Source organism: Sesamum indicum, linkage group LG11 (genome assembly GCF_026168435.1).
Source record: "Sesamum indicum cultivar Baizhima isolate 11 linkage group LG11, ASM2616843v1, whole genome shotgun sequence".
NCBI lineage: Eukaryota > Viridiplantae > Streptophyta > Magnoliopsida > Lamiales > Pedaliaceae > Sesamum > Sesamum indicum.
In genome coordinates this window covers 7,918,597-7,932,595 of record NC_142667.1, presented here as the reverse complement: position 1 = coordinate 7,932,595, position 13,999 = coordinate 7,918,597, and the positions used below count along the sequence as shown (strand labels likewise).

The 13,999-nt window shown below is 32.2% G+C and overlaps 1 protein-coding gene across 1 annotated transcript; it reads right to left on the bottom strand.

Annotated features, from left to right (window-relative positions):
* Positions 1 to 555: 555 nt before the first annotated feature.
* LOC105173386 (serine/threonine-protein phosphatase PP2A-2 catalytic subunit) lies at positions 556 to 8,070 on the bottom strand. The gene is made up of 11 exons (XM_011095100.3): positions 7,684 to 8,070; positions 5,924 to 5,980; positions 4,935 to 5,018; positions 3,894 to 3,965; positions 3,572 to 3,643; positions 3,120 to 3,160; positions 2,072 to 2,138; positions 1,545 to 1,736; positions 1,368 to 1,457; positions 1,172 to 1,279; positions 556 to 1,017 (listed from the first exon to the last, which is right to left on the bottom strand). The coding sequence occupies exons 1-11, from the start codon at positions 7,774 to 7,776 to the stop codon at positions 952 to 954; spliced, it is 942 nt and encodes a 313-aa protein (XP_011093402.1). The 5' UTR covers positions 7,777 to 8,070; the 3' UTR covers positions 556 to 951.
* Positions 8,071 to 13,999: the final 5,929 nt, after the last annotated feature.

Sequence of the window (13,999 nt, the reverse complement as noted above, 5' to 3'; positions counted from 1 at the left end):
GATTTGATCAATTGAATTTGGCAGTTAATCCCATAGTTGAATTGTTTGTTAGTTGGTAGGAGAAATGGGAAGCAGCAGAAATTCAAAACATAACAAGACACCAACTAGCAGGTAGTATAGATTCCAACCTGAAAGATAAAATCCCCATCCAATCTTCTATTTCCTCAATTCATACAAACTCATTTAAAATCGACAGGAGATCTGAAAAATGATACAGTTCTACTTAGGTTCCATTACTTTGCAACTGCATTTAAAGTTCGTTCAAATTCGACTAATTTAATAATCAGACCAAAATTCGACCTCGATAAACCAATTTCAAATCATGCCCAGACAAACATGTCCACATTTATCAATCTTTTATTCACAGCTGGAAGATAACATGTCCTGAACATGAAACATGTCGATTTGTTCACATGTGAGCCGCTCTGCATGATTATGATCACCGGGACTAATTTCCGGCAGGGTCTAAGAATTTCTACCTCTGAAATTAACTGAAACACAAATAACCTCTGACAGGCCCCGAACAAGAAGAGTTAGCGGTGAAGAAGAAAGACATTAGGATATAATCACTAGAATAATAAGATCAAGCAACTGATAGAAGTTCCTCAATACTTCTAAAGAACGCTGTCCATTGAATGGCAGTGATTGAGAAAGAAAAACAAAGGAGAAAAATAATTATTAAAAGAAAGGTAGAAAACAGCACAAAATTAAAAGAATTATAGAACATGATACAGAAAGCATTGCTAACCCAACTTCCCATTTCCAGGGACCTATAGTAGGTTAGAGTATAGCATATAGGCAACGGGACCTTATCAATTCAACATGCCTTCTTCGCACTTGCACATATCTTCGAGGGACCCAGAAACTTGTAAAGCTTAAACCAGAAGAAAGAGCGTGCAAGCACTTCAAACTGACCATCATTCAGACAACCAGAGTCAACAACAGTCAGCTCTACAAGAAATAATCAGGTGTTCTACGGGTTACATCAGGTTCCCCTCTCCTTGGAGCTGGCTCAAACTGCAAAGAAGCAATCATAAGGTATATCATCAACCAGAGTCATGGAAACAGGAAATCAATTGATATTTTAGAAAATGAACAAAGAAAAGAATGGAAAATGGCAAGGAGCACTGTGAGGTCGGAATGAAGGTTAGGATGCAGGAAGAGGCAGAACCTGGATAAACGTATGCCCTCTGCAATCATCAACTTCCAAAATGGATGCCATATTTCCACAGCGATAACAATAATTTGGCGCACTAAATATAGTGACAACCTTTTGTTCCTGTGATAGAGGTCAAATCAGCTGACTATCAATTTCTAATACTAATAGTAAAAATATGTTGTCCATAATTGTAGGTCGTGGTAGTTACATGGGCCCAGTTATATCCCTCCATAACCAGCTGATGAGCTCTAGCAATTAACTTCAAATTGTTTGTGTGGTTGAATTGCTCCGATATGTCCTGTGACATAATTTGGCAAATTATTGCAGAACTAATCAGCTTAAAGCAGGGATGCTAAACAAGGACCTTCAATCAGCAGATGAGTACCTGGCCAAAAGTGTATCCAGCACCACGAGGTGATATACCCCAACCACAACGATCATCAGGATCAGACCACAACAGGTCACACATGGGTCCTTCATGCGGAACTTCTTGAACACGATCGAAGTTTCTTATGTTGTCAAGGGTTTCAACAGATGGGGACAATCCGCCATGCAGACAAAATATTTCTGATTCAACCTGCTCCAAGATCAACATATCAGAATTGATTTGCACATCAATGAACATAATATAGTTAAAAAGACGGGCTTCCAAAAAGCAGCATACAGCTGCACACAAGAATTCTAACTTCTTAAATCAGTACATGTATACTTCTTGAATATAAATGCAAACCAGTTAATGATAAAAATTGTTTTTGTTACTAGGGTCGTATGTGTCATAAGTAGGAAGGAGAAAATAATTGTGTTTTACCTCAACCAAGGTCCAACATTCTAGTAAAACAGAGGGGAAGGGCTTAAATAAATATCATTAAGAAACTACATGGGGACGATAATAAAGAAGAAAGTTTTACTAACCAGAGCAGTCAGGGGGAAATAGTCAAACAGATCAGTGAATATCTTCCAAACATTAGCATTTCCATACCTAAAATAAAATTGGGATTTCCAAGCATTAGAGCATTAATATGGGATGCAGATAGAGAAGACCCAAAAATATGCAAAACTGAAAGGTAATACAAAAGTTGCAGTTATAATAAAAGCAGATGATTAACCAAATTGGTTCTTCAACACTAACACTCTGAATTTATGTAATCCATGGATAAACATTCTAAATCTCACTTGGGAATTAAACAGAAAGGTTTATTAATAATACTTGGATTTTCAACAGTAACCAAAAGCACAACATTGCACTCCAAGTTATTCAAAGCCTCTTCATGTATATCTCACAATACGCTGTAGCATTGTCCCTTAGAAACTTCACTTGGCATAAAAGTATTCACAACAGATCTTCCATGAGATATAAGCAGTATTCCATAGTACCACAATTGTGATTTTATAATACATATAAACATACATTAACATACATGATGTAGTTTTGTAGAAAATTATCACATTTATACTCATGATTTACAAATAAAGTGAATACATATGATACTCAGAAAATGAAAGTATGAGAACCACTGTCCGAATACATCTTGCCAAAGTATTAAAAATGCATTTTTAGGAAAACTCATACTTTTAAAAATCTTTGAGAGCATACAGATGAAGGACAAATGATCAATAATCCCTAATAATTGTTTTCATATATAAATAAAACCAGATACCCTACAAACTACTTAATATTGCTTGCTCTTTGTCATGTAAAATCCCTGTTTAGCTGTGCGAAAAATATCAATGAACATTAACAAGATCATCCAACAATCTCAATTCATATTACACCTTTGCAAATATTAAATCTATAATCTGCATCCTTTGAACAGTTTAGGATTATGATGGTGCCTCATTTTAATCAGTGAAATTCTAAATATAAGATTCTTGTGTTGCATTTTTTTCACCAGCCAAACCTTTTGACAAGAGATTGCAAGCAACTGACAAAAATTCTTAAATGGGAGCATATAGAACTCACTTGCGCAGGCATTCATCATAAAACCCATAGACTTGTGTGATCTGCAAACAGAAAACACTACTATTCAGGACAAGAATTAGCAAATAATACTGTTCTAGCAAAGATAATAAACTGATTTAACAAGAACTAACAAAGAATGCACAGAGAAGAAAAATAATGCTTGTGGAGCAGAGTTCTGTTTTAGGTTTTTAAGGTATTTTTTCTTTTTTCATTCATTAGAGAATAAAAATGCCCCAGGATTTCTTTCCTACAATGAATTATATTTAAAGTTTGATTTATTTGCTGATGTATCCAAAACAATTGACAGCCCCATACAATCAGTTCTAGATTATCAGCCCAAGAGCAAAGTAAAGGAGTGAAACTTGTTGATGGTCTGAAAAAAGGCACTGGGTCTACGATCACCTCAGCCTTTAACAATTAAGTGGAGACAAATTAATGAAGTAAATTAGTACCTGTCTACTTTCATGATTTCCTCTAAGAATCGTAATACGTTGAGGATAACGCACTTTCAAAGCCACTAAAAGCTGCAGGAAACAAGTATATAAGCAACTCACAAACAGCTGTTCTCATTAAATAAAGCAATGCATGGTAGACAAGCACATATAATACTTGTAACAGATATCATGGTGCCAATCACCTTCCCCTTCCTCCTCCCCCTTCCCAGAAAGAAAGATTAAAGGCAAAAAAGGAGGAAAATATGAACAGAACATGAACAACCATTAACTAAAACACATAAGCATGACAGCAATGCCAAGCAAACTATCTTCAACTTACAGTAACAGTTTCAACCGAATAGTAACCTCGATCAACATAATCTCCCATAAATAGATAGTTTGTGTCTGGACACTGCAAAAAAGAAAACGTTACAATATTAGAAGCTAATAACGGTTCTGCCTGTGAACATCTTTAAAGAAAAAAATCAGCAATATAGAAGGTAAACTAAAGAAGATGAGAACAACAGATCTTGCAGTTCCAAATATCACGTAAATTAAGGCGTAGGCTTTACACGGACACCACTAGCGAGAATATATGTTATCTTTCACAGTAATATAGGTGAAGTTAACCCATCTGATGCAAAAATAATGACGAAAGGAACAGAGTCAATTTCAAGCAACATTGGTCCTAAAGAAGAATGACCAGTAGCACTGCAACAATTTGATCAAACCATCATAATTACAGGAGTCCTCGATATCAGTAGGAGCATATCAAAATAGTAATCCATCACGCGAGGATTTTCCAAGTATAAACTTTCTCTATTGAGGGAGAAAAGGAGACTAAATTGCTGAAATTATCCAGAAAAATAAGGAAGATAAAAGATAATAAGATAACAAGGAAAAGTATCATGAGAGCCAACTCAAAAATTAAATATAAACCCAGATAACAGATGAGGAAAGAAAAAGCTCAGGAAAAAACGCACAAGCTAATCAGAATTGCATATATGAAATAACAGACTGTGAGTAATAACAGTGCTCCAGTTACACTTTTCCACGAGTGTAATTATGGATGAAGTCCATCAAAAGAAAATCATGATCTGAATCTGAGGTGCCGCAAGAATCACCCTATTCAAATAAACCTCCTTTGCGAGTTGGTAAAAGATATCCAATAGTAAAACATCATGCAAGAGGAGACATGCAAATACAAGGAAGCCACTACATGTGTATTAATTTTTAAGAGCACATTATTGAAAAGAGAGTCAATACTCAAGTCAAATCTGCTCGACTGCTCCCAGAAATTCACTTAGTTAAAAACTGGGAAAGAGAAGAACAATAAGAAAAACGTTCATGCATGTTGTAGTTAATTAAAAATTTAAAATACCTTTCCCCCAATGCGGAAAAGCTCGGCAAGGTCATGAAATTGTCCATGAATATCACCACAGATAGTCACAGGGCTTTTCACAGGCTGCATTCAGTAACAACAAAATCAATCTAGCATCCTGGACTCAACAAATTATCATATATATTACCTAATACGGTTCTGAAAACAATTAAACCAATGTGATAGAACTCAAAATTAGGCTTACAGGCATGATAGACCCACCTTGCAGAATCATAAATAAAGGGTACTACTAGATTGTTGAAATTCAGAGTAATTATAGGTTATACAGAGCAAGGAAAAAGTTTTCCAACAGAACATTCTTGATAATGATGTGTAATATTTATATGATTAACTAAACAAATGATTTACTGGAGCCTAAGGCAAACTAAAATTTAATTAACTGGTAAAACTATCTCCAAAGAGAACTGTGAAGTCTGGATTTAAGAATGTAAACTCCCACATAGAAACAAAGACAGGAAAATTCTACACGATAGTCAGCTGTGCTTTTACATTTGTACTTACTCTTCGCTAATAGACTAGATTTAAAAGAATTAAATTAATATCTTTATCTCTAAGAAGCCACACCTCCACAAGCCCTTTTGACTTTTGATATTCTTCTCTATCAGTTACTTTCGAAATATTTGGCAATAGGACTCTTGAGAGTATTAAGCAAATAGAATCATAGGTAATATCACATTTCTACATGTACCTTCAATTCGATCTTCCTCCAGTTAATCCATAACCATATGGACATGAAGTAAAGGACAGAAACAACTCCTGAGCTTATTAATCATATCCAATTCCTACCAATCAGGTATCAAAATTTAGGAACAACTCAAATTGACATATCCCCAGCACAGAAATGTAGTTGCCATCTATTGAGTGGTTGACAATGTACAAATACACAGAGAATGCAACACTGTGCTTCAAGCTAGCTTGCATACAAGTACCAAAATACTACAACTAAAGGAAAGATAAAAGAATCATACCTGAACATTACTTTCATCCATTAGTATCTCCTTAGCCTTCTCACATAGGGCTCTAACCTATATTTTCAAAATAATGAACATTCTCAATCTAAAGTACACAGTTTATTCGCATAAAAGGTTGCTAATTGTAAATAAATAAGATGCTAGTATAGGTAAAACTCATCCGCTGCAGCTAGCATACCATGCTTCAGAGTTAAATGAAGCTACAATCGAGCACACATAGCTGCCAATATTATCCACTAGAGGTTCACCAATTTGAGCACATGTGGACTCTGACTAAGCAGCAAGAATTTTACACCAGAAAACCATTGACATCATGATTCATTCTTTCTTTCCAGGAAGATGAAAAATAAAACAGCAGTAGTTTTTCAAGGAAGCCAACATAACATAAATATCAAGGTAATTCATTCATAAATCCAGAAAGGGGACAGTAGTCCGAGTATCATGACTTATCAACTACCAAATAGCTTCATAGAGTCTAGTATCAGAGAGAAAGTAACACGAAGTTCGTAGAGTCTAGCTCCTATCTAACAAGACAAGACCAACATAAAGTACGGTTGAGAAGACATCCTGACTGGATTGTAGAGAACTTACTAGAATTAAACAACCGTGGTAATGGTAAATCACAAAAATGAATGAAAATAAATTTAAAAACAGTCTTTACCACCATCCATTTAAGATGATAAGATGCATGTATACTCCACCAAGGTGGATCAAGGATCCATTAGATGCCTCATTTTCATTTGACTTATTTAACACTTACTTTTTTTAACTCTGTTATAAGTAAGGCTAACAGATAAAAAGAAGTTCTTGTTTGGCCAGTATTTGCCACTAGTGCAATAGTAAATTCAAATATCTAGACTGAGATAAGTTAACTACTTATTTGAAATCGTCAAAATCAACATGTTTATTAGTAGGAGTGCGTGTCTTGATTCAACAAGGGTCAAACACATCATGATGGCTTGCATTGTTAAAATAACTCTCTTTCATGTCAAGAAAAAGACAGTATGATACGTTTCTTAAATATAGACAACTCCAGTTCCCATTAAAGAAATTATAATGATGCTGAGAACTCCTAAACTTTGATTATAATGAGAAACAAAGTAAGAAAATTAAGTGGCGTCCGTTTCACCTGCATTTAAGACAAGTGCCCAAAAGGTATAAGCATATAGATTCTCTCGAGTCTGAACTACAATTCCACTATATATGTATTAGTACTCGTGTAGCATAATTAGCGGAGAAATCACTCTAAAACCATATTTCAATTACATTGCTCAATTTGCTTCATTCCTCTTCCTGTCTCTCACTGGATTTTCCTGCTCATCAACCAACACGGACCTTTACCAGATACCCACAGTTTCCACATCTAACGTGCCAAATCTTACTCCTCTTCTGTGCTCGTAATTTTCCAAAATCTATTTCATAGGAAAACATTTTCCAATTCCCAACATCATTTATGAACAAAATCCATTAATGTTGTCTCTCGAGCGCCTAAGTTCCACCAAACTTTCAATTACCCCTTCAAGGAATGTACCTCGTAACAAAGTCCCAAATGCTTCCCAGAAAGATGAAAAAACACCCAATAAATAATCCAAGCAAACCTAGCCTTAACCCATCTCAAATTACAACAAAAACAACCGCAAAATTTATAGAATATCGAGAAAATACAACCCACCAAAACTATCAGATCTGCACAAGTATACACAGGAAAAAAAAAACATCACGACAAAAAAGTTAAAATAAAAGGAAACGATGAGAACCTCTGGCTCAGACAAGGGCTTGCACTGCATGAGCTGAGCAATCTGCTCGTCCAAATTCCCATGTGTGCGCGCAGCCACCAGATCCGTGCTCATCTTGCTTCAATTTCCGTTTCGTATCAGATCCGCGTCCTTCAACACAACCCCGCGTTCTTAGCTTCAAATAACGCCAACTCTGGAGGATATTCTTCCACCCCAGGCCCAGATTGGGGGCGATAATTGTACAGAATGGTATGTAGATGCAGAGAGAGAGAGAGGGAGAGAGCTCCCAAAGGCGATGGTGGAACCGAGGAAGAGAGGGAAGGGAAGAGAGACGATCGAAACTCGTCGATCTGCAACTTTTATTTTATTTTTGTTCAGAAGTTTGAAATGAGATTTTTACTTTTTTAATCAAAAAAGGAAATGTATGGAGTATAATAAGTAAACTTCGTTGTATCTTTCTTGTTTTATCCCTTCTTTTTTTTTGTTTTTAACTAGCTATCGTGACACGTCGTTTTTATTCATATAAAATAATATTATTTTTATAAATATTAATTAAATAATATTTATATTTTAAAATATATTATAAATAATAATAAAATATATTAATTTTGACAATTAAATTAATATAAAGTTGAAAAAATTAAATAAATTAATTATTTTATCTGGTAAATGATATTTGTGGAATTAAAAATAAAAAATTCATGAGTAGTGTCAAAATCGTCATTCTATATCAATAACACGTCTTTATAATAGTATACATCCAACTGCTTTTTCTTTTTATAACTCATTGCAATACGTTGTTTCTGCGTATATACATATAATAAATAAATTTTTCACTTTCTAAAATATATTAGTTATCGTGGTACGGCATTTTTGCATGCATATAATAAATAATTTTTTATACTTTAGAGAATAAAATACATGCAATATATTAATTAGGCAATTAAGTTAATGTAAAATTTGAGAAAATTAAATAAGTTAATTATCTTATTAATTGAAAGGTATCTTTTGAATTAAAAAAAAAATGGTGCAGTAGTGTCAAAATCATCATTTTGTGCCTATAGCACCTCTTTTCTTTATAATAGTAGCCGTTATGGCATACCGTCCCTACGTGCATATAATAAATAATTATTTATACTTTGAAATATATTATAAATAAGAATAAAATATATAAACCAACACATCATAGTTAATATAAATAAATAAAAATAAACTAATTTAGCGGTATTATCGACCAAAAAAATTTGGTAACCAACTGCCATTTGTAAATGAAATTTCATATTAGTATAAATAGATAGTATAGATTAAAAGAAGAATTTGTGTAGGGGTGATTGAAAATACATAAGGATATTTTTGGTAATTTAAAAAATTGGTGTTATGGTGTAAGTAACTGCTATTTGTGAGTGAAAATGAGATTTTTTTATATATATATATAACAAGCCGTTATGACTCGATGTTCCTGCATGCATATAATAAAATAATTTCTTATACTTTAAAATATATTATATAAGAGTAAAAAATATATAAATCAATATATTATATTTAAAAAAAAGAAAGAAAATAAAAAATTAATTTATCAGTTAATATAAAATTTAAAAAATTAATTAAGTTAGCTATATTATTAGTTAAATGGCATTTTTTGTTTTACAAAAAATTGGTGCAATGCATCATTAACCGTTGTTTGTAAGTATAGAGGGCCTTTCTTTTTTATATAGTATTCATTAGCCGTTATAGCTCACCATCCCTATGTGCATATGATAAATAAAATATATAAACCAACATATCACATTTCAAAAAATAAATAAATAACTATAAATTAAAAAAAAATGGTGCAGTGGTGTCTAAAATTGCCGTTTGTGAGTGAAAAAAAATATTTTTTTAATATTTGTATAGATATATAGATGAGAAGAATAATTTGAGTAGGGATGGTTGAAATACATAAGGGATATTTTTTTTTTTATAATTTGCAAAACTGGTGTCATGGTGTGATTAACTATTTATGAGTAGAAATAGGATTTTTTTTTATTAGTATAGATAAACAATAATAATGGGAGAATTCATTACCAATATTTGAATTACTTAACAGCTCATTTACTTTGTTTATCTGAGACAAATATTTTCTCTATTAAATATAGCATGTAATTGTTGTATTGGATATTATATAAATATTTATATTATATTTTTCAAATAACCTCACATATAAAATATCAATAGATTATATTATCACAATATATAAAGTGATAAAATAAATTAAATAAAGCTTGAAATTAGAAAATTACATCGATGGAGAGTCATGGCATTTGTCACTGTCCTAAAGCTATGATTGTCATCCTTCATACAAGTTTTATCGGCAGATCATAACTCCAAGATAAAATCTCATTAGCTTTAAACAGTGTCTCTTCCCATATACACAACCACGAGGAGACTAGGAATCAATCCTTTATCACGTTCCAAATACTAAAATCGTAAAATACTTATGGGAGTATAAAAGTGTTTGTCAAACTCGTAAGCTTTATAAAAGTTATCTCTCTCAATGTGCCAAATAGAAAAGCTAATGATCCTTTAAAAAAGTTGTAAGAATTTGGTTGTTATAAAATATTAAGTGGCCTAACTAAAACGCATAATAAATCCAATTATATATAAGCCACATAAATATATAAAAAGTAACGACCAAATATTTATTAAATTTTATATAATTATAATTAAATTATTATAATAATGGGATCATAATCTTAAATAAATATCAAATTGAACTGGCACATAAAGTTCAAATAAAGTCTTGAAAATAATTTGATAATTTAGAAAAATTTAAAGCTTATTTCCAACGATCTCCACAAGATTTGTAATTTTCGAAATTAAAATATGAAATGAAATAGATAGCAACTTATACTGTGCAATCAATGCATGTGTTTTTTGGGCTTGAACATACATTTAGTGTTTGCAATATTCATTTGAAGGAGTAATAATGGACTTGACTTTGAATCAACTTTCAATTACAAGACACACGATATTGACTTCAGGACATGGTTATAGCTATGAGCGTATTAATGACCCTACGCCTTAATCCTGATTCTCATGCAGTCTATAGGGTTAGCCCAAATCCATAACCATGACCCATGGCAACTCTCACTTAGGTGAGCCCTCCAAAAATATATGTGATCCATACCTCACGAAAATCTCGCATTTGGTTTCATTGAGGGCCACAAACAAACCTAACACCACATTTTTATGGCATTGTACCTTAGGGATAGAAAGAAGATCATTGCATACTCTCTTTAAAATAATATGTTATAAATAAGTCACACAGTGCGGGTTGTTTCTACACATTCAACCTTCTTCATGGGGTCTTCAATCACAAAGGTTGGATTACTCTGAGAAGTGACTTTCTTATGGGCTTAGCCCATCCCCCTTGATGATAAAGGATTTAGCTTCTATGCTAGTCTCCTGAGGCAATTTTTCATATCATAAAATAAATATCACGTATCTCTTATTTTTTATTTTTTTCATCATTTTTCATCTCTTTTTTTTTCTTCATGTTATGCACATGACCTGCATTTTAAAATAAACTCCACACTGGATGATTATTTTAATTTATTTAGATTCTAATATCATTTAGAAATATCAAATAATATCCTCAACCATCATAATAGTTAGTAGGCTTCTTTTTGTTTTTTTTTTTTTTTTGCCATCTTTATTGTACACTCTCTCCACATTTATAACTCAATGGAATAATAATTTACCAATTCAAATCTTCGAGTTATAAAAGCAACTTCTCTAATCTCATAACTCTAGACCTTAAAAATTGAAGAGATCAATTATATAAATTATTTTCAGGGTTCATGACTCTATTTCAAGCCCCATATTTTCTTTTAAGAGTTAAATGCAATTTGCCCCCTTTTGATGATATGTGAAATCAGTAAAAAATCCTATGTAAAAAAAAAATTAGCAAATTATATCTATCAATGGTCTATATAGGAGGTAATTCACTTCTTTTTTTTAAAATACGGGGAGTAATTTGCTATTTTTTTCACAGAAATTTTTTTGTACATTTTTCATATCACAGAGGGGTAAATTGCATTTAACTGCATTTTCTGGATCTATGCCCTTTCCTTTTCTTAATTACATAAAAGGGTAATATTGTCGTTTATATTCCAAAATTATGTAATTTTCTTTTGACAAGAAAATAAAGGACTTCTATAACCATCAAAACACCAAAACAATAGTTTCGCATGTGATTAACTAATAATAGAAACAACAAAAATCAAGAAGAAAAGAGATATACTGTTGTTACATAGACACTCTATGTTTGTTTTTGTGTTTTGCACACCTCCACTAGGTGTGCAATTATAATTTATTTTTTTATTCCTTTTTTTATTATTTTTTATTCTTTTCTTAACATAAATATACATATTATATTTCACTAACAAACAAAATACTATATACATACACATATATATTACTAAATATATATATATATTTAAAGACATGATTTGACAATGAACAGTAACTCATGTCTCCCAAATCCCAACATCAAACCTACACCACTTATTTTACACTATTTTATATTATATCAAAACACAAATCCAAACATACCATCTATCTCAAAACACATATTTACTTATTTCTATGTCCCCAGATGGCCCAAGTAAGTGGCATTGCCAAGAATAATTGATCATTAGTACATTCACTTGCAAGATATCACAACCACTCTTTAGGAAACCCCTCCCTATTACATGTTATCACCCATGGTGTTTCACTCAAAGTGCAACATTGTCGAGCAAAATCACATTGTAAAACAATATGCTCCTCGTTCTCTCCTTCACATCCACAAACTGGGCAGTCACCCTGTAGTAATTTCTCCACATCCCAGCCCATTCGAGTTGGGAGTAAGAGATCAACAACTGCAACATCCTCAGAAGCAGGGGGTTGAGAAGAAAATAGTTGAAACAGAAACAACCTGGTCAACTACCAGCCTTGCCAAACTCGAATTCTGCTCCCATCGCCAGCCTGCCAATGACATTTGCCTTGATCATACCTCACCATGTCGCTCAAGGATTATATCCCAATGAAGCATTAGTAAAGGATATCCTTGGGAAGTCACGAGCTTTAAGAACTCGTGCAAGAAGACTCTCTGGGTTGGAAAGTAATCTCCAAGCTTGCTTCGCTAATAGAGCCAAATTAAACAGCTGTAAATCATGAAATCCAAGTCCTCCAGGATGTTTATTCCGACAGAGATGGGCCAAGACACCTAATGAATCAGCCTTCGTTCTGGTGAACTCCACCAAAAGTCGGCCAAGATCGCTTGAATTTCTCGAATCAAAAAATCAGGTAGAAGAAAGCAACAGTCTTGAGAAGTACCTCTTTTAGTAGTAGTATGATCGATGTTTCTTTGTTTAATTTGAATTTGTTGGTTGATTTAGATAATATTGATGTATTGTATAAAACGTTCCGTTTGGCTCGTATAATTAGGCATGATAAGACTATCTGTCATACGTCATCACATGTTTGGTTCACCGTATTAGAGACAGATATTAATCTCGGGCCCAATCTTAACTATCTTAATTTATAGGATAATGTATCCCAATAGGATGTATTACTCCATCGTTACGTCTATAATAGAATTATTTTTTATATGCCCTTCCACTTTTCACCGTGGCCTTTTCCTTACTTATGAAAATACATTCATGCTTACAATATTATATTCAAATTATAATAATTTAATACTAAAATATAATAATAAATTTTACGTCATTGATTTTGAAACTTTTAAAAAACACTATAGTTTTTATTAGTTATGAAGTTTCAAAAAGTAGATTTTTTCTCATACTGTTATGACTTTTTTAGAGAAAAATTAAACTTTTATTCTCTTTTTTTATTGAATATTTATTTTAAACTTCTACTTTGTATGAATGGAAAAAAAATATATATATTTCACAAGAATTATTATCTTAAAAACTATGTTTCAATAAATATTATTCAGACTTTTTTTTTCTTAAATCTTTTGTAATTATTCAAAAGCTACAATGTAAAATTAAAAGAACTTAAAAAATAATACATTTAATGGACTTTTTACATTTAATAATACTTTGTAATACAAAAGAAAATACAAAAGAATTTTTTTCATTGATTTTACTTTTCATTTATTAGAATTGATCAAATTGAAAATTGTACGCAATTTTCTAAGGGAATATATGGAGGGAATAATGCAATATAGTTCACTATAATCGTGTCGATAGGAATGTTCATTCACTGAAATTGGACCCAAACAAAAACCATAAATTGGTACATTAAAATGCCATACCAAATAAAAAATGAAATTAACAATTCAGAACATATA

What these genes read in the sequence shown, in the direction of transcription:
- LOC105173386 (XM_011095100.3), bottom strand. Translation starts at nt 7,776, where the DNA reads ATGAGCACGGATCTGGTGGCTGCGCGCACACATGGGAATTTGGACGAG. An exon ending in TTTTCCGCATTGGGGGAAAG is followed by an intron (nt 3,966 to 4,934) that starts GTATTTTAAATT and finishes TCTTTTTTGCAG; the next exon opens with TGTCCAGACACAAACTATCT. An exon ending in GAGGGCATACGTTTATCCAG is followed by an intron (nt 1,018 to 1,171) that starts GTTCTGCCTCTT and finishes GCTTCTTTGCAG; the next exon opens with TTTGAGCCAGCTCCAAGGAG.